Genomic DNA, 19,483 nt, shown 5'->3' with positions numbered 1-19,483 from the left:
TGGTGGACAAAGAACCTCGATCAACTTCCAGACAAATTCAAGCCTTCAGGCACAAGGTATAACTGTGTCTGCTCGCAATATAGGTCGCCATCTGAAGGAGGTAGGAGACCCAGGAGGATCCCACTGCAGACATAAAAAAAAGCCAGATTGGAGTTGACCAAAACTTACCCGAGGCCAAAATTCTTTTGGGAGAATGTGCTGTGGACAGACCAAACAAAATGCGTTTTTTTTTGGGACCATTGATATTTATACAGTAATCGGTGCTATAAAAAAAAGCACTGATTACTGTATAAATATCACTGGCAGTGAAGGGGTTAACAGTAGCAAATGATCAAAGGCTTAAATGTGTTCCCTTGTGTGTGTTTTTAACTGTGGGGGGGGTTGGGACTAACTGGGGGGAGGAGACATATCGCAAAATGACAGTTTTTTTTTTTTTGGTAAAGCCCATAATTCTGCTGTTTTCAGAAAAAGAAAAGAGGTCTTTAACCATTTCAGCCCCGGACCATTTTGCTGGTCAAAGACCAGATCCCTTTTTGCGATTCGGCGCTGCGTCGCTTTAACTGACAGTTGCGCGGTCTTGCGACGTGGCTCCCAAACAAAATTGACGTCCTTTTTTTCCCACAAATAGAGCTTTCTTTTGGTGGTATTTGATCACCCCTGCGGTTTAAATTTTTTGCGCTATAAACAAAAATAAAGCGACAATTTTGAAAAAAAAAACACATTATTTTTTACTTTTTGTTATAATAAATATATAAAATATAAAATAATGTATTATAATAATAAATATTCCCCAAAAATATATAAAAAAACGTTTTTTTCCCTCAGTTTAGGCCGATACGTATTTTTCTACATATTTTTGGTAAAAAAAAAAAAAAAAAAAAAAAATCGCAATAAGCGATTATTGATTGGTTTGCGCAAAAGTTATAGCGTTTACAAAATAGGGGATATTTTTATGGAATTTTTATTAATATATATTTTTTTACTAGTAATGGCGGCGATCAGCGATTGTTATTGTGACTGCGACATTATGGCGGACACATCGGACATTTTTGACACATTTTTGGGACCATTGTCATTTATACAGCAATCACTGTTAAATAAATGCAGTGATTCCTGTGTAAATGACACTGGCAGTGAAGGGGTTAACCAGTGGGTGGCAGTGTAGGAGTTAAGTGTTCCTAGGGGTGTGTTACTAACTGTTGGGGGCTGGGCTTTAATTTAGTGAACAATGATCTCTGCTCCAATCACATGGAGCAGAGATCAGCGTCACTAGTTGCTAGGCAGAACGGGGAAATGCTGTTTACAACTGCATTTCCTTGTTCAGCCGCCCCGTGAGATGATTGCGGGTATGCCCACGGCGATCGAGTCCACGGGACCCACGACTGGACTCACGGGGGTCCCGACCGGCATGCGAGCGCGCCACCGGCAGCGCGCTCGCGATGGCAGGGCGGCATTAAAGATTGGACGTACCTGTACGCCAATATGCCTGCCCGTGCCTGTGCCATTCTGCTGACGTACATCGCCGTCCCTACAGTCACACATGGTGGAGGATCACTGAAGTTTTGGGGGGTTGCTTTGCTGCTTCAGGCACTGGATGCCTTGACCGTGTGCATGGCATTCTGAAATCTGAAGACTACCAAAGAATTCTGAGGTGCAATGTAGGGCCCTGTGTCAGAAAGTTGGATCTCTCCGTCAGAGGTCATGGGTCTTACCGCAGGACAATGAACCAAAGCACACATAAAAAAAAAGCACCCAGAAATGGTTTAAGACAAAGCACTGGGAGAGTACCGAGCTGGCCAGCAATGAGTCCAGATCTGAATCCCATAGAGCTCCTGTGGCGAGCTCTCAAAACATCAGTTGGGAAAAGGAACCTTTCCAATTTGAGAGACCTGGGGCAGTTGGCGAAAGAAGAGTGCTCCAAAATTCCAGTAGAGAGGTATAAGAAGCTCATTGATGGTTACAGGAAGCCATTGATTTCAGATTAAAATGAGGGTGCCAATAATTTTGCCCAGACCATTTTTTGTTTTTTGTATGGAATATGTCAGATTTGGTTTGACAGTTTGCTTGAGGACACAAGCAAATGTGACAGTTAGAAATCCCAGCAACGTTTTTTTTTTAAACCGTTAAATTGGTGGGTTTTGGGCATCAGCAAAATGGCAGCCTCCAGCAAGAAGAAATAGGAACAATACTGGAAGCAATTTACAGCACACACTTATGTTGGGGGTGGAATATATGTTCCTTGCTAAAGAACATTATTTTTTTGTTGTTATGGGTAAAGTTCCACTTTAAGACATCTGCGTGGTGATTTTTTTTCTATACATATAAAAACCCCGATATGTGAATGTTTAGGAAAGGCTTGTTGAATACTGAAGAAGTACTTACAAAATTGTAAATTCTTGAAAATCCATTCTGCATGCTATTTAAAAAAAAATGACATTTGGTTTCAATGATCAACCGGCTGCCAAAAAGCGACAAAAGCCACCTTCCAAAATACTCTAAAAGCCGGCTGCCAAATTTATATAAATCCGGCTGCCAAGATTCTACAAAAGCCGGATACCAAAAATCTACAAAAGCTAGCTGATAAAAATCTACAAAATCTGGCTGCCAAAAATCTACAAAAGCCGGCTGCCAAAAATCTACAAAAGCCGGCTGCCAAAAATCTACAAAAGCCGGCTGCCAAAAATCTACAAAAGCCGGCTGCCAAAATTCTATAAATCCAGCTGCCAAAATTCTACAAAAGGCAGCTACCAAAAACCTACAAAAGCCGGATACCAAAAACCTACAAAAGCCGGATACCAAAAATCGACAAAAGCTAGCTGATAAAAATCTACAAAATCTGGCTGCCAAAAATCTACAAAAGCCGGCTGCCAAAAATCTACAAAAGCCGGCTGCCAAAAACCGACAAAAGCCGGCTGCCAAAAACCGACAAAAGCCGGCTGCCAAAAATCTACAAAAGCAGGCTGCCAAAAATCTACCAAAGCAGGCTGCCAAAAATCTACCAAAAATCTACAAAAGCCGGCTGCCAAAAATCTACCAAAGCAGGCTGCCAAAAATCTACCAAAAATCTACAAAAGCCGGCTGCCAAAAATCTACAAATGCTGGCTGCCAAAATTCTACAAAATCCGGCTACCAAAAATCTACAAAAGCCAGCTACAAAAAATCGACAAAAGCCAGTTACCAAAAATCGACAAAAGCCGGCTACCAAAAATCTACAAGTGCCGGCTGCCAAAAATCTACAAGTGGCGGCTGCCAATGCCGGCTGCGGAAATTCTACAAAAAGCCAGCTACTAAAAATCTGGCTGTCAAAATTCAACAAAAGTCGGCTACCAAACATTCTGTACCATTGTGGCTTTACACACACTTTAAATGATCTCATGTGAAACAAAAGAACCTCGGGGGAGGTTTTCGCACTTATCCAATCACATTCCTTTCCCAAGGTAACATGTCCCAGATACATTAGTGACTATTATTTATTGTTCTATGACTCGTTTATGGGACTTTTTATGGATTTTTCCATTTCCAAACCACCCTCCCAGTCATCCTAGTGCCATATGATTACCCCCTATATGTCCCAGATACATACATATATCCCCAAGATATGTCTAAAGCCGCCCCATTGACGTTAGTTTGTCTCCTGATCCCATTGAAAACAGGCAGAGTGGGAGACAGCCCTTCAATGTCTTTTTCCCTTTGCCCTCCTCTTCTTCAGTGCCGCCATCTTTAATGGAGATCTGAACCAGGGCAGAGACCTCTGTGGTGTGCGCATGGCTCCTGGGATGTCTAGGAGACAGTTTGCAAGGTGTTGTGGGGTCTCTGCCAGAGAACCGGCAATGACTCAGTGGCTTGTTAGTGCATGGGGGGGGGGGGGGGGGGGGGTTGGTACGCCAAAAAAATAAAACTTACTACATAGTTGTTGGTAACTATTAAGAAAACAGAGGTTTTAAAGTGTGTGGCCGCCGGCCTCATTCATATAGTTTTCATATTATACAATGATATGACCCACCCGTGAGACGTACTGCAGAGGTCTCATGTGACGAGAACCAAGACTGGGAGATATGCAGCAAGTTAGTATATGCTCTGCATTAGTATATGCTCTGCATTACATGGAATCACCAGATACGATACAATCCTCCACAAACTGAATACAAAGTCACTGGACAGCTGGTGACCGATCGGTGGGCGGCACACACAATCCTCATGCAGTCTCATGCTAGACAGGCGGAGGGTCACGCCCGTCCTCTGACGTACCTGCATTGAACTGCTTACTCTTGCGCGGCGAGCGTGGCTGGCGCTGGTACGGATCGCTTGTCCCGTATAGTTCCACCGTCCCCATGCTGAGCAAGATGGTTTTCTGAATGTAATCTACAACACCCAATCCGGTAGAGTTTCCGAAGGCGATTCTGAAACAAGCACAAGTCACAGAGTCACAAAGAGCAGCCACAAGGGCGATGTTTTCCGGTCTGTCTCATTGCTAAAGTCTATAGAAACATTAGATACATTTAACCGCTTCAGCCGCGGAAGATTTTACCTCCTTCCTGACCAGAGCACTTTTTGCTCTGATATGTTTATAGCATTTATAGCATAGTAATGGCAGCGAGCTGCGATTTTTATCATGACAGCGACATTATGGTGGACACATCGGACAATTTTGACACATTTTTGGGACCATTGGCATTAATACAGCGATCAGTGCTATAAAAATGCATTGATAACTGTAAAAATGTCACTGGCAGTGTAGGGGTTAACACTAGGGGGAGATCAAGGGGTTAATTGTGTTCACTAGTGTGTGTTCTAGCTGAAGGTGGGGGGGGGGACTCACTAAGGGAGATGACAGATCGCTGTTCATACTTTGTATGAACAGACGATCTGTCACTTTTCCCCTCAGAGAACCGGGATCTGTGTTTACACACAGAGATCCCGGTTCTCGCTGTGTTACGAGTGATCGCGGGAGCCTGACTGTCATCGAGACCGCCGGGCACTCGCATCGGCTCCGGGGAGCGAGCTCCCTCTGCGTGGCCACCAGAGGGGGGCGATGTAACAGAACGGCGATTCGCGCAGCCGAGTCATGTTGCCACAGTACAAATGCGGCGGCTGGACGGCAAACGGTTAAACTGAGATTTTAGTTTAAAGTGTTTGTAAACCCCTGACATGAAATATTAACAAAGCATACCCCTCTACAGTGTGTACCTGTCTCACTCCAGAGCACCAAGTGTCATTTCTGTCTGCTGCCTTCCTCTACTATCAGCATGTGTCACTTCTGAAAAGATTTCTTGACACCAAGAGGAAAATGGTGACAGGGCAGGGCATAGCTTGTGATTGAAAGCCTCAGCTTTGTTTCTGTGTGCTATGTGAAGGGGGGTGTCCGGCACCTGCAGATCGGCTTCTGCTGTGAATAACAGCAGAAGCGGCCTGCTGGTGGTGCACGTGCGCCCCCTATAGGGGTAGGTGCAGAATCTGGTACACATATACGTGCGCGATTCTGCACAGGTGGGATGCTCTGTAGCAGTAAATCTGATATGGGTCGGTCAGTAAGTGGTTAAAAAAGAAAAGGAATGCATTAAGACATTTTAAGGGTAACATACGTTTAGAAACGTAGAAGAGTGGCAGCAGAAAAAAAAAAAAAAAGACCAAGTGGTCCATCGAGTCTACCCCATTTTATTTATTTAAAGCACGTGTCCATCTAAGCCAGCCCTGTCCACAGAGTGAGAGCATTACTGAGGGATTTCAGTGCAGAGCGCCCCAGCTTTGTAATCACCGCTCTCTATCACACTCAGGGCTGGTGCAAGGATTTTTGACACCCTAGGCGAAACCTAATTTTGCCGCCCCCCATTGGCTCCACCCGTGACACCTCCTTTTCCCTGTCCATGTATACAGTGGGCTAGGGTACTATAGGGACAGACTAGGGTACTATACGGACCAGCCAGATCTGTTCCCCTCTGTACCCCCTCCCCCACATGCACACATTAGTTCTCCGCTGTACCCCTCAAATCTGTTCCCCTCTGCCCCCCCACACACACATTAGTTCCCCTCTGTACCCCCCTCCCCCCAAATCTGTTCCTCCCTGTACCCTCCCCCACACACACATGTTCTCCTCTGTACCCCTCAAATCTGTTCCACTCTGCCCCCCCACACACATTAGTTCTCCTTTAGTTCTCCTCTGTACCCCAACCCAAATCTGTTCCCATCTGCCCTCCCCCCACACACATACTAGTTCTCCTCTGTACCCCCCCCACACACACACACACACACACACACACACACACACACACACACACACATCAGTTAACCTCTGTTGCACTCCTCAAGTCGGTTCCCCTCTGTACCCCCCCCCCCTCACACACACACACATTAGTTCTCCTCGGTACCCCCCAAATCTGCTCCCCTCGCTTTGTACACAATACAATGCAACAGCCATGGCGGCCTCACCTCGAGGAGAGCGGCCCTGCTGCCTGTCCTCCCATCACACATCCCTGACAGTCCAGGAAGAGGGAGCGGACCTAACATGCAGGGCTTCCATCTCATCTGTCCTAGGCCGCTTCCATGTATCATGCAGCACTTCTGTCTGGCTGCTCTGTGTCCTGGCTCTCTCCCCTCCTCTTTTCACCGCTGCTGCTAGGGCAGCATTGCAGGCTGGGGATAGAGTGGTCCTGGAGAGCTCTAAAGAAAGCAGGCTGGCAGAACGGGGGATTGAGAGGTGGAATTGCCCGTGCACAGAGTCCAGGGATGTCTCCACAGGTGCACTTTATCGCCCCGTAGCCTATGCTGTCTTATGGATGGGGACACCGGCCCTGCAGGTATGTTACAAATTCAAATTCCCAGTGAGTGGCTGGCGATCCGGATTTTGCCGCCCCTCCTACCCTGGCGCCCTAGGCAGCCGCCTGACCTGCCTATTGCTAGCGCCGGCCCTGATCACACTAATAGGTGCTCTCTCGGGCTGACATCTCTGGTGTTATTTTCAGTTCACACGGCCTCAGGTAGCAAAGGTGACCTTTTATATGGATCCCACATTAATCATAGTCACACACATGTCACATAATTATTACCACAAACCCCAACAAAGATAGCTGTAGGCTTTGGCCTACCTCCTTATGCCACTTCTATGAAGATGGGGCAGTGCCCTTGGTTGACACGATTTGGAACATGAGTGTAAGGCCCCTTTCCCACTGGGGCGGGAGTGGCGTCGGCGGTAAAGCGGCGATATGCGGCCGCTAGCGGGACAGTTGTAACCCCCGCTAGCGGCCCCGAAAAAGGTTAAAAATCGCCCGCAAAGGCGGAGGTTTAGGAGCACTGAATACACCACTCCTTCACCGCTCCAAAGATGGGGCTAGCAGGACTTTTTTCACCGTCCTGCTAGCGCACCGCTCCAGTGTGAAAGGGGCCAGATTTTTTCAGGCGATATACAGGCGCTATTTTTAGTGCTGTAGCGCCTGGAAAAAAAAAAAAACTTGCATATAAGCCCTAAAAATTTACATTTTTGATTTTTCATGTTCGTGTCCTATAGACTTTAATGGGGTTCACATGTTCGCGCAAACTTTTTGCCTGTTCGCGGTGCGAACCGAACCACGGGGGGTGTCCGGCCCATCCCTATTTGATGTGTTGAATGCGCTATTTATTGAAAATGTACATATAAGGGTAGCGCTACACTTAATTTGTTGTAGATTTAGATGTATTGGGTGTGGTGGAATCACTTATTTGGCGTTTAGTTGGCAACCCAAGTTAAAGCGGCGCTCGACCCAAAAAGGGTCGGAGTGTAGCAGTTCATGCGTTCGGTACCCTTCTTCTCTATGCTCCTAACAGTATCGGTACTCACAGGCCATAGGCAGAGCTCACAGCTAGGCTGGTGATTTGTTGCGGAGGCTCTCCATCCACCCACACAAGTTGGACTACAAGATCCGCCTGGTACCCTGGGGGCATTCTCACTGGTCGGCTCTTCACACTGCACAGAAAGGAGAAGGAAACAATCATCACTCATGTTATATCTTATATACACAAAGTCTTATGGCTGCACAACATTCACCAGCGGTTGTGGAGCTCCTTATTGGGGCATACCATCTCTCAGCGGTTGCTGGCACTTGGTTTCAGCACTAGAGCACATAATCTGGTGCTGCTCTGCATAGAAACCAATCAGCTTCCAGGTTTTATTGTCAAAACTTAATTGAACAAGCTGAGGTTAGAAGCTGATTGGCTACCATGCACAGCTGCACCAGATTTTCCACTCTCCAGTTTTAGTAAATCAACCCCTGTATCACATTGAATGGTAGCGTGTTACCCTGCGCTGTGCTGCACAACGATGTGCATTGGAGCTGCACTGACTTGCAGCTGGGGAGTCATTCAAAATGCACCTCCCGCCACTTTATTAGGTCCACCTTGCTAGTAGCGGGTTGGACCCCCTTTATTAGGTCCACCTTGCTAGTAGCGGGTTGGACCCCCTTTATTAGGTCCACCTTGCTAGTAGCGGGTTGGACCCCCTTTATTAGGTCCACCTTGCTAGTAGCGGGTTGGACCCCCTTTATTAGGTCCACCTTGCTAGTAGCGGGTTGGACCCCCTTTATTAGGTCCAACTTGCTAGTAGCGGGTTGGACCCCCTTTATTAGGTCCACCTTGCTAGTAGCGGGTTGGACCCCCTTTATTAGGTCGACCTTGCTAGTAGCGGGTTGGACCCCCTTTATTAGGTCCACCGTGCTAGTAGCGGGTTGGACCCCCTTTATTAGGTCCACCTTGCTAGTAGCAGGTTGGACTCCCTTTATTAGGTACACCTTGCTAGTTGCAGGTTGGACCCCCTTTATTAGGTCCACCTTGCTAGTTGCAAATGGAGGAGAGGACACTTAGCTACTGCCCGGCACCCGCCTTGATGGGGTAAGGGCCGGACCGACCGGCAAACATCGGGGGGGAGGGGGAGTGCACCGGTTGCTCATCAGTGGTTGCTTGCCCCCCCCCAAAAAAAAAGAAAACCCCAGCCGCCACTGCTGCATAACCTATAAATACAGAAACCTAGTGATGATGTCATCGCTAGGACCTAGAGACCTAGTGATGATGTAATCGCTAGGACCTGGAGACCTAGTGATGATGTCATCGCTAGGACCTGGAGACCTAGTGATGATGTCATCGCTAGGACCTAGAGACCTAGTGATGATGTCATCGCTAGGACCTAGAGACCTAGTGATGATGTCATCGCTAGGACTTAGTGATGATGTCATCATTAACTATGTAATAAAAAACAAACAAACTCAGGATTGGCAACATAAAAGTCGATTAAACTTCAAACGATTCGCTGTTGTTGTCCGAGTCCAAAAAAAAAACAGTTGAATGGGAGTGTATTCTACCGGATCAGAAAGCTCCTGCGAGGCAATATAAATTAGTTACAGTTTTCTTATGTAGTGAAATACAGGATTTTTAAATCTGTGACACGGTTTTGATGTTGCGTTTGAAAAGCAGCGACAAGCCTGCAGTCAGAAGGTGGCGACGGCCATTTTGGTACACCCCGTGCTGCTCAGGGAAATACTGATAGTCATTTGGCACCGAGGGACATTTTTTGACACCCTCACTCTCTCGGTAAAATAGTCTATTTCAGTATATAAGGTGAGTTAATTGCTAAAAATAAGTGTGAAATTCAAGACTTGCGTGGGTATAACAAGATGTCCGCTGCAACCTTAATATTTTGTAAGATTGGCAAACCTTTCGAAACGCATAGCGGCCATGTTGGAATGCATAGCGCATGCGCAATAGGCAATTTTGTTTGCAACGGCATTTTCTGATGGGTAGCGGTATTCTGATAGAACACCAGCGCTAACGCGTTTCCGCTGAACACTTACTCATAGCATGTTCCTGCTCCCGTCCAATAAGGGCACACTGGCTCTGCCCCCCTCCCCCCCTATCCATCGTCAGCTCCCCCTATCCATGCATCCGGCCCCTTTCAGGACACCGGGCGCATGGATTCCAATGCGGGGGTGGGTGTTTTTTGGAAGCACTAATTAGAGCCAGAGGCTCTAATAGGCTACAAAATAGGATGGGCTCGCGGCGCAGAGAATGCGCTCACAGCCTACCCAGGTGTGTAACAACAGCAAATGAATATTCACTATTGTAACACTGATCCCCCTCTCAGGAAGTGGGTTTGAACACCCGTCTCCCCATTGGCTGAAAGGACAGGCGATCCCTACTGGACGTCTACAAGGAGGAGAGGAGCCGCACGCTGGAAGATGCAAATGGAGGAGAGGACACTTAGCTACTGCCCGGCTCCTGCCTTGATGGGGTAAGGGGCGAACCAACCAGCAAACAGTGGGGGGGGGGGGGGGGTGCACCGGTTGCGCGTCAGTAGTTGTTTGCCCCCCCCCCAAAAAAAAATATAAAACCCCAGGCGCTGCTGCTGCATAACCTAGAAATACAGAAATCTAGTGATGATGTCATTGCTAGGACCTAGAGACTTAGTGATGATGTTATCGCTAGGGCCTAAAGACCTAGTGATGATGTCATCGCTAAGGCCTAAAGACCTAGTGATGATGTCATCGCTAGGGCCTAAAGACCTAGTGATGATGTCATCGCTAGGGCCTAAAGACCTAGTGATGATGTCATCGCTAGGGCCTAGAGACCAAGTGATGATGTCATTGCTAGGACCTAGTGATGATGTCATCGCTAGGGCCTAGAGACCTAGTGATGATGTCATCGCTAGGACATAGAGATGATGTCCTCGCTAGGGCCTAGAGACCTAGTGATGATGTCATCGCTAGGACTTAGTGATGATGTCATCATTAACTATGTAATAAAAAAAAAAACGAACTCAGGATTGGCAACATAAAAGTCGATTAAATTTCAGACGATTCGCTGTTGTTGTCCGAGTCCAAAAGAAAAAAAAAAACAGTTGAATGGGAGTGTATTCTACCGGATCAGAAAGCTCCTGCGAGGCAATATAAATTAGTTACAGCTTTCTGAATAAACCGTTTATCATACGGATCACCGGAAAGGAGCAGCATCAATCTGCCGGAAATCGCACCGGGGCTTTTCATGTTCATAGCCTGCCCGGAGTGTGAAAGAACCCGTAAATGGGTCCGGCAGGGCTAATCCTTCATGAAAAGAGTTTGCGGCCCTTCCGTCAGCTCGAGAGCGTCATTAACTCAGCCGATGTTTTCCCTCGAATAATCAAGAGCGCGGGCAGACCTCTGCAGGAGAAAAAAAACGAGCACAAAAAAAAAAAAAAAATCCTCTCGCTAACCTAGAATTAGACAAAATGAGTTGTTGTTTCAACAAATTGAGGAATGCTGAAACACAGTTAATTATGAATACGCCAAGTCTTTTGTAAGCAAAGCGCTGCAAATAATACTGTAATTACTATTAAATTACAGCTTTCAAGGCTTGCTTTGCTGCCAGTGTGATGTGGTTATTAGGCTACTCTGCTGCATGGCGGTATAGTGTGTGTGCGCTCGGGGTAATCACTGCAATCTGAGCAAAGGGGATCTCAAGGCTTTACGGAAACAGGGGGGGGGGGGCACCGCGTTTTCCACATCAACGCACGCAATCTACCGGCAGCGAACCGCACTACTGTTAACCCTCTGCTGCCCGGGTGGGCAAGGGAGCTGCCCGGGCTCAGTCTGAAGTAGAGAGACGCGGCATAGAACATGTACAGTGGGTATAGAAAAGAATCATCCTCCCACCTTCAAAACAAAGCCTGAAATGAAAGCAGACACTGTTTTTGTTTTATCCAGTTGTATTTATTCAGTGCAACTTATAATATCCAAGTAAAAAAGACGTAACACCAACATGTCAGAAAAAAAAAAAGTTCAAAAACAGAATCACTGAGTTGGAAAAAGGATCACCCCCTCCTAAAAATGACTTGTAGTCTTAATCAGGTGTAGCTAACCACCTTCTCTATGGCACACAAAGCGATTTGACTTTCATCCGTGATCAGCTGGGGTGATTTTGATTAGCTCAGTATGAAAAAGAGCTTTCCAGGAGCATTTCAGTCCCTGCTAGTGCAACCCGAAGCAAACAATCAACTATGGGTGGCAAGGCGCTGTCACCTGGGATCTTCGGGGAAGCAGTTGTGGGCAGGCACAAGTCAGGAGATGGATACGAAAACATCGCAAAGGCTTTATCAATATCCTAGAAGCAGGAAAAAAGGATGACCCCTCTTGTGTCAGTATTTTGTTGAACCACCTTTTTGCTTTAATTCCAGCCTTTAGTTTGTTGGGATTTGTCTCTACTAACTTTGCACATCTAGACTTTGCAATATTTGCCCGTTCTTCTTTGCACAACTGCTCAAGCTCAGTTACGTTTGATGGTGACCGTTTGTGGGCTGCAGTCTTCAAGTCATTCCACAGATTTTCAATGGGGTTTAGGTCTGGGCTCTGACTGGGCCATGCAAGGACATTCTCCGACCTTCTCCTTCAACCACTGTGAGCTCATTTTTGCTGTGTGCTTTGGGTCATTATCATGTTGGAAGGTAAACCTTCTTCCCATTGACAACTTTCTGGCAGAGGGCAGCAGATTTTCCTCTAGAATTTGACGGTAGTTTTGCCCCATCCATTTTTCCTTCTATCCTGACAAGTGCTCCAGTCCCTGCTGCAGAGACACACCCCAATACCAGGATATTACCACCCCCCATAACAGGATATTACGACCTCCATGCATTACTGTAGGAATGGTATTGTTTGGATGGATTTCCGCCAGACAGATCGTTTGGTGTTGAGGCCAAATCATTCAATTTTAGTTTCATCTGACCATAACTCCCCTTTTTCATGTGGCCTCGGAATCTTTAAGGTGTGTTTTGGCAAAGCTCAGTGGTGTGGCCTTTCCTGAGGAGCGGCTTTTTTCTTGTGACCCTCCCCTGATACAAGCCACATTTGTGGAGAATTTGTGGTATTGTGGTCACATGGACACAATGACCACTCTTTGTCATAAAGTCCTGCAACTGCTTCAGGTTTGCTGTAGGCCTCTTGGTCTTCTCTCTGACCAGTTTTCTACTGGCTCCTTCACCCAGTTTGGAGCGACGTCCTGATCCAGGGAGGGTCAGTGTTCTACCAAACACCTTCCATTTCTTAACAACAGACTTCCCTGTGCTTCTAGGCATTGCTAAAGCCTTTGAAATGTTTTGTATCCATCTCCTGACTTGTGCTTCTCCACAACTTTATCCTGGAGATCCCGGTGACAGTGCCTCGGCCACCCATAGTTGATTGGTTGCTTTAGCTTAAATGCTCCAGGAAAGCTCTTTTCATGCTGAGCTAATAAAAAAATGACCACAGCTGATCACAGTTGAAAGTCAAAATGGCTTTGTGTGCCATTGAGAAGGTGATTAGATACACCTCATTGAGTTTACAAGTAATTTTTAAGAGGGGGGGGAGTGGTCTTTTTTCCAACTCAAATTTTTTTCTGACATGTCGGTGTTCTATATTTCACTTGATAAGATGTGATAAGTTGCACTGAGTAAATACAAATGGAGCAAAAACAAAAACGGTGTCAGTCTTCATTTCAGACTGCAAAGCAACAAAATGTGATTATTTAAAAAGGGGGGGGGGGATTCATTTCTATATCCACTGTAGTAGTAATTAGAATTAGGAATAAATAGCTCTATAATATTGGGCTATATTTACACTATACAATAGCGTGTAAAGAGGACAATAGGGCAAGGAGAAGACCTTCTGAGTGAATGTAGGAGTGACTCTCACCTCAGACACGGTATACTGTCCTTTAGGGGCCCCTCATTGGTGACAGTATTGGCACTGCCAGCCAACATCCTGCTCTTCATGGACAGGGGTTGGGATGTGGGTTCAGGGAAAGGAAGGACACTGTCTGGGTCAGGAGTCATCATTTCCTCAATCTCGCACAGCAGTCGTACTTCCAAGGACTTAAAGAGAACAGAAATATAAGTAACATATCAATAAGGAAAATTATAGTAACATCTCAGATCATATATATACCAGGGGTCTCCAAACTTCTCAGTATGAGGGCCACATCAAATATTTTACTAACATAACCAGCCTAGAAAACCTTTCCACCCCTTCACTTCAGGGTCCCCACCAGAGTCCACCCTTACATGAGGGCCCCCAACAGTGCCCCCCTTATATCAGGGTACCCACCAGAGGCCACTCTTACATGAGGGCCCCCAACAGTGCCCCCCTTATATCAGGGTACCCACCAGAGTCCACCCTTACATGAGGGTCCCCAACAGTGCCCCCCTTATATCAGGGTACCCACCAGAGTCCACCCTTACATGAGGGCCCCCAACAGTGTCCTCTTATATCAGGGTACCCACCAGAGTCCACCCTTACATGAGGGTCCCCATTTCATGGGGGGGGGGTGTTAAAGAGGAGATCATAGGCAGTCTCTGCCAAAACCTTAAACCTCAATCTGTGCATACTGAGGATATGCCACTGACCCTAGCTGGAAAAAAAATCTCCTAGACCATGGGTCTCCAAACTTTCTATACAAAGGGCCAGTTTACTGTCCTTCAGACTTTAGGGGGAGCCACACTGTGACCACTGGGAGTAGAAAAGTTCCTGACATCAGTGGGAAAAAAAAAACAATATTCCATTGTTGGTGTCAGTGAGAGGAGTTGTGCCCCATCATTGGTATCAGTGGGAGGAATAGTGCCCCATTATTGGTGTCAGTGGGAGGAATAGTGCCCCATCATTGGTGTCAGTGGGAGGAATAGTGCCCCGTCACTGGTGTCATTGGGCCCCATCGTTGGTGTCAGTGGGAGGAATCGTGCCCCATCATTGGGGTAATTGGGCCCCATCGTTGGTGTCAGTGGGAGGAATTGTGCCCCATCACTGGTGTCATTGGGCCCCATTGTTAGTGTCAGTGGGAGGAATTGTGCCCCATCACTGGTGTCATTGGGCCCCATTGTTGGTGTCAGTGGGAGGAATAGTGCCCCATCACTGTGTCAGTGGGAGGAATAGTGCCCCATCATTGGTATCTGTGGGAGGAATAGTGCCCCGTCACTGGTGTCATTGGGCCCCATCGTTGGTGTCAGTGGGAGAAATCGTGCCCCATCATTGGGCCCCATCGTTGGTGTCAGTGGGAGGAATTGTGCCCCATCACTGGTGTCATTGGGCCCCATCGTTGGTGTCAGTGGGAGGAATCGTGCCCCATCATTGGAGTAATTGGGCCCCACCGTTGGTGTCAGTGGGAGGAATTGTGCCCCATCACTGGTGTCATTGGGCCCCATTGTTGGTGTCAGTGGGAAAATTATGCCTCATTGTTCAGTGGGATAGAATAGTGCCCCAAGGGCCGGATAAAAGCAGGCAATGGCCCCTGTGCCGCAGTTTGGAGACCAATTTTCTACAGGGAGGGTCGGATGTGGCCCACGAGCCATAGTTTGGGGAGCCCTGTTATACCCCAATACATTCATCATTGCAACTCTGCCTCTGGGTCAATGCCTCTGTAAGCCTCCCTATTTCTCTCCGCAGTATTACTTTAAAGCTAAACTCCTGACAAACAGCTAAATACACAGATAACATACATAAGATTTGTATTTAGTCCTGAGTTTTGTCCCTCCCAGAGAGAGGATTTGAGCTGGGGGTCAACAATTTAAGGGCAGTGCAGTGCACAATGACACTGCCCTAGGACAGGGAGTCTCCAAACTTTTTAAAGAAAAGGCCTTCAGACTTTAGGGGGGGACTGGACTGTGCCCAGTGGAAGTAAACAGTGTCCGATTTTTGGTATTAGGGGGAAAAATAGTTGGTGTCAGTAGAACAATAGTGCCCCATTGTTGGTGTCAGTGGCAGGAATTATGCCTCAAGGGGCGGAAAAAGGCAAGCAAAGGGACACATCCAGGCCCCAGGGCCATAGTTTGGGGACCACTGCCCTAGGGGGTGACGGCCTGTGCTCACAGGAAGTGGGTTGAAAGACTCCGGCTGTCATTTAACCAGGAACACTTGCGGCATCTAGTGGTGGAAAGGAATTACTGCAGGACTTGAAAATTAGTATTCCTGTCCTCCTGCTGTAGTGTTTTAAATAACAGAGAACATAATTAGGTTAAATTGTGGGGGGGGGGGTAGCATTTAACAAGCAGAATTCTGATTTAACTACGACAAGTGTACATTGCGCTCGCTGTTTATGTAAGTACAGAGGACCCCTTTATTTTTACTCAGTATAAAAAAACCTTAGCGCTTACCACAATTTCCGTGACCACCTCATGCTTGCTGAATCTGTACAGGATGACATAGGCCGACACCCCGGCCACGCAGAAGATCCTGCTCTCTGGGCACCATGACATCATTTGGATGGCGAAAGGGTCGTCCTCCACTATCTCGGCTGTCTGCTTCGCTTCTCCCACCTTCTGCTTCTCAAACACCTTGGAGGTCTTCAGCTTGTACAGCATCTGTAAGCTGACTGCAAGGCACAGCATATGGGAAGTCAGAATGGCATCACTTACACCGGGTTCCCTAACGGCAATTGTATAATTATGAACTCATTTATAGCACAATTAAAAATTAATAAAGCGCCACCCAAAAAAAATCTGCAATTTTATCGCTTTTCACACTTGGCAGAGTGAGCAAATTTATGGCTGTTTTTCAGGGCCTTTTTTTGGCAATGTTACCATCATGAAAAATGAGATATTCTGAACATTTCTATATTAATCTTTAGATTTAACATTATTCTCTTTGTCTATATGACTATAAATGCTTTACAGATGGATTTTTTTATTTTTTATTTTTTTAGCTCGACGTAATATGCCCTTAAAGCATATCTATAAACAGGAACAAAAATGCATGCATGCACAGTTCCAAAGCCTACTGGGCTTGGACATTCTAGGCTATTTTCGGCCAGGCCATGTTTGAATGAATGGGAGCACAGCAGCGGGCACGCCTCCCGAGTCCCGACCCCGGAGACCGGATCCCGGCCCGCCATCCCACCACCATGCCACTGGGAGCAGCACGAACATAGAGTCCTGGAGACTGGACTCCTGGCCTGCACCATCCATCCATGGCTGCTGGAGACTCCCACGCCACTGAGCATGGCCACATGGAATCCCAGAGCCTGGATCCCCGCACCTTCCATTCATGGCTGCTGGAGACTCCCACGCTACTGTGCTACTATGAGCACGGCCACACGGAATGCCAGAGACTGGATCCCCGCACCTTCCTTCCATGGTTGCTGGAGACTCCCACACCACCGTGAGAACGGCCACATGGAATCCCAGAGACTGGATCCCCGCACCTTCCATCCATGGCTGCTGCAGACTCCCACTCCACTGTGATCACAGCCACACGGAATCCCAGAGACTGGATCCCTGCACCTTCCATCCATGGCTGCTGGAGACTCCAACATCACTGAGCACGGCCACATGGAATCCCAGAGACTGGATCCCTGCACCTTCCATCCATGGCTGCTGGAGACTCCCACGCTACCGTGAGCACGGCCACATGGAATCCCAGAGACTGGATCCCGCACCTTCCATCCATGGCTGCTGCAGACTCCCACGCCACTGTGACCACAGCCACATGGAATCCCAGAGACTGGATCCCGCACCTTCCATCCATGGCTGCTGCAGACTCCCACACTACTGTGAGCACGGCCACACAGCATGGCCACATGGAATCCCATAGACTGGATCCCTGCACTTTCCATCCATGGTTGCTGGAGACTACCACGCTATTGTGAGCACGGCCACACGGAATCCCAGAGACTGGATCCCCACACCTTCTATCCATGGCTGCTGGTGACTCCCACGCTACTGTGAGCACGGCCACACAAAATGCCATAGACTGGATCCCCGCACCTTCCATCCATGGCTGCTGGAGACTCCCACGCCACTGAGCACGGCCACATGGAATCCCAGAGACTGGATCCCCACACCTTCCATCCATGGCTGCTGGTGACACCCTCGCTACTGTGAGCATGGCCACATGGAATCCCAGAGACTGGATCCCCGCACCTTCCATCCATGGCTGCTGGTGACACCCTCGCTACTGTGAGCATGGCCACACAAAATGCCATAGACTGGATCCCTGTACCTTCCATCCATGACTGCTGGAGACTCCCACATCACTGAGTACGGCCACCCAGAATCCCAGAGACTGGATCCCCGCATCTTCCATCCATGGCTGCTGGAGACTCCCACGCTACTGTGAGCACTGGCCACACAAAATGCCAGAGACTGGATCCCCACACCTTCCATCCATGGCTGCTGGAGACTCCCATGCTACTGAGCACGGCCACACGGAATCCCAGAGACTGGATCCCCACACCTTCCATCCATGACTGCTGGAGACTCCCACTCCACTGAGCACAGCCACACAGAATCCCAGAGACTGGATCCCCATACCTTCCATCCATGGCTGCTGGAGACTCCCATGCCACTGAGCATGGCCACAAGGAATGCCAGAGACTGGATCCCTGTACCTTCCACCCATGGCCTCCCATGCCACTGTGAGTATGTCTATGGCCACAATCTCTGACTCTCTTGTATCCTCTCTGCAGTCTCTGACCATCTCTTGTAACATGTCCACAGCGAGGGAGGGGGGAGCTTAGCGAAACCAAGTTTTACGTCACTGGGTGACATCAACCCTAGTGACGCCACTGTTGGTGTGACGACCCTTTGCCTTCAAACCAGCATCAATTCTTCTAGGTACACTTGAAGTTATTGGAGAAGCTCGTCAGGTAGGTTGATCCAAACACCTCAGAGAACTAAGCACAGATCTTCTGTGGATGTAGGCTGCTTTAAAACCTTCCGTCTCTCCTTGTCATCCCAGACAGACTCCATCCATGATCAGGGCTCTGTGGGGGACAAACCATCACTTCCAGGACTCCTTGTTCTTCTTACACTGAAGATAGTTCTTAAAGACACTGGCTGTTTGTTTGGGATTGTTGTGCTGCTGCAGAATTTGGAGCCAATCACACACCTCCCTGATGGTATGGCATGATAGATAAGAATCAACCTGTATTTCTCAGCATTGAGGACACCATTGATCCTGACCAAATCTCCAACTCCATTTGCAGAAATGCAGCCCGAAACTTGCAAGGAACCTCCACCATGTTTCATAGTTGGCTGCAGACACTCATTCAGCCCTTCCCCCAACAAACTGCCTCTCGCTAGAGCCAAATATTTCACATTTTTATTCATCAGTCCACAGTACTTGCTGCCATTTTTCTGCCCCTCCTCCCCCCCCAGTTCCCATGTTTTGTATGCATAGTTGAGTCTTTTTGTTTCCACATTAGTGGTATGTCTTTTTGGGCACAGTTCTTCCATGGAGACCACTTCTAGTCAGACAGATCTGAGGTGTGAAGGTGCAGGAATTAAGGCTTATATGAAGTGTGAAGGTCCAGAAACTGGGGTTGATCTGAGGTGTGACGGTGCAGGATTTGGGGGCTGATCTGAGGTGTGACGGTGCAGGATTTGGAGTGATCCAAGATGTGAATGTGCAAGGTATATACCTGCTGTAGTGTATGCATAGTATTCCTGTCCTCCTGCTGCAGTGTATACATTGTATTCCTGTTCTCCTGCTGTAGTGTATACATTGTATTCCTATCCTATCATCCTGCTGTAGTG

At 47.7% G+C, this 19,483-nt stretch overlaps 1 protein-coding gene across 8 annotated transcripts in view; it reads right to left on the bottom strand.

Annotated features, from left to right (window-relative positions):
- The window catches only part of STXBP5L (syntaxin binding protein 5L), a 508,429-nt gene that overhangs the window by 138,305 nt on the left and 350,641 nt on the right, over nt 1-19,483 (bottom strand). For all 8 annotated transcript variants that reach the window (XM_077479605.1, XM_077479606.1, XM_077479607.1 and 5 more), the window contains exons 15-18: nt 16,106-16,323; nt 13,656-13,834; nt 7,811-7,936; nt 4,249-4,400 (exon numbers count right to left, since the gene is read on the bottom strand). In XM_077479605.1, coding sequence (XP_077335731.1) covers nt 4,249-4,400; nt 7,811-7,936; nt 13,656-13,834; nt 16,106-16,323 — 675 coding nt within the window. The remainder of the gene's footprint in view (nt 1-4,248; nt 4,401-7,810; nt 7,937-13,655; nt 13,835-16,105; nt 16,324-19,483) is intronic.

The sequence above is a fragment of the Lithobates pipiens genome, unplaced genomic scaffold (genome assembly GCF_037356315.1).
Source record: "Lithobates pipiens isolate NorthernLeopardFrog02 unplaced genomic scaffold, aLitPip1_a1.2 Scaffold_16, whole genome shotgun sequence".
Taxonomy (NCBI): Eukaryota; Metazoa; Chordata; class Amphibia; order Anura; family Ranidae; genus Lithobates; species Lithobates pipiens.
The sequence above is the reverse complement of the archived record's forward strand: the minus strand, read 5'-3'. Positions and strand labels throughout refer to the sequence as shown.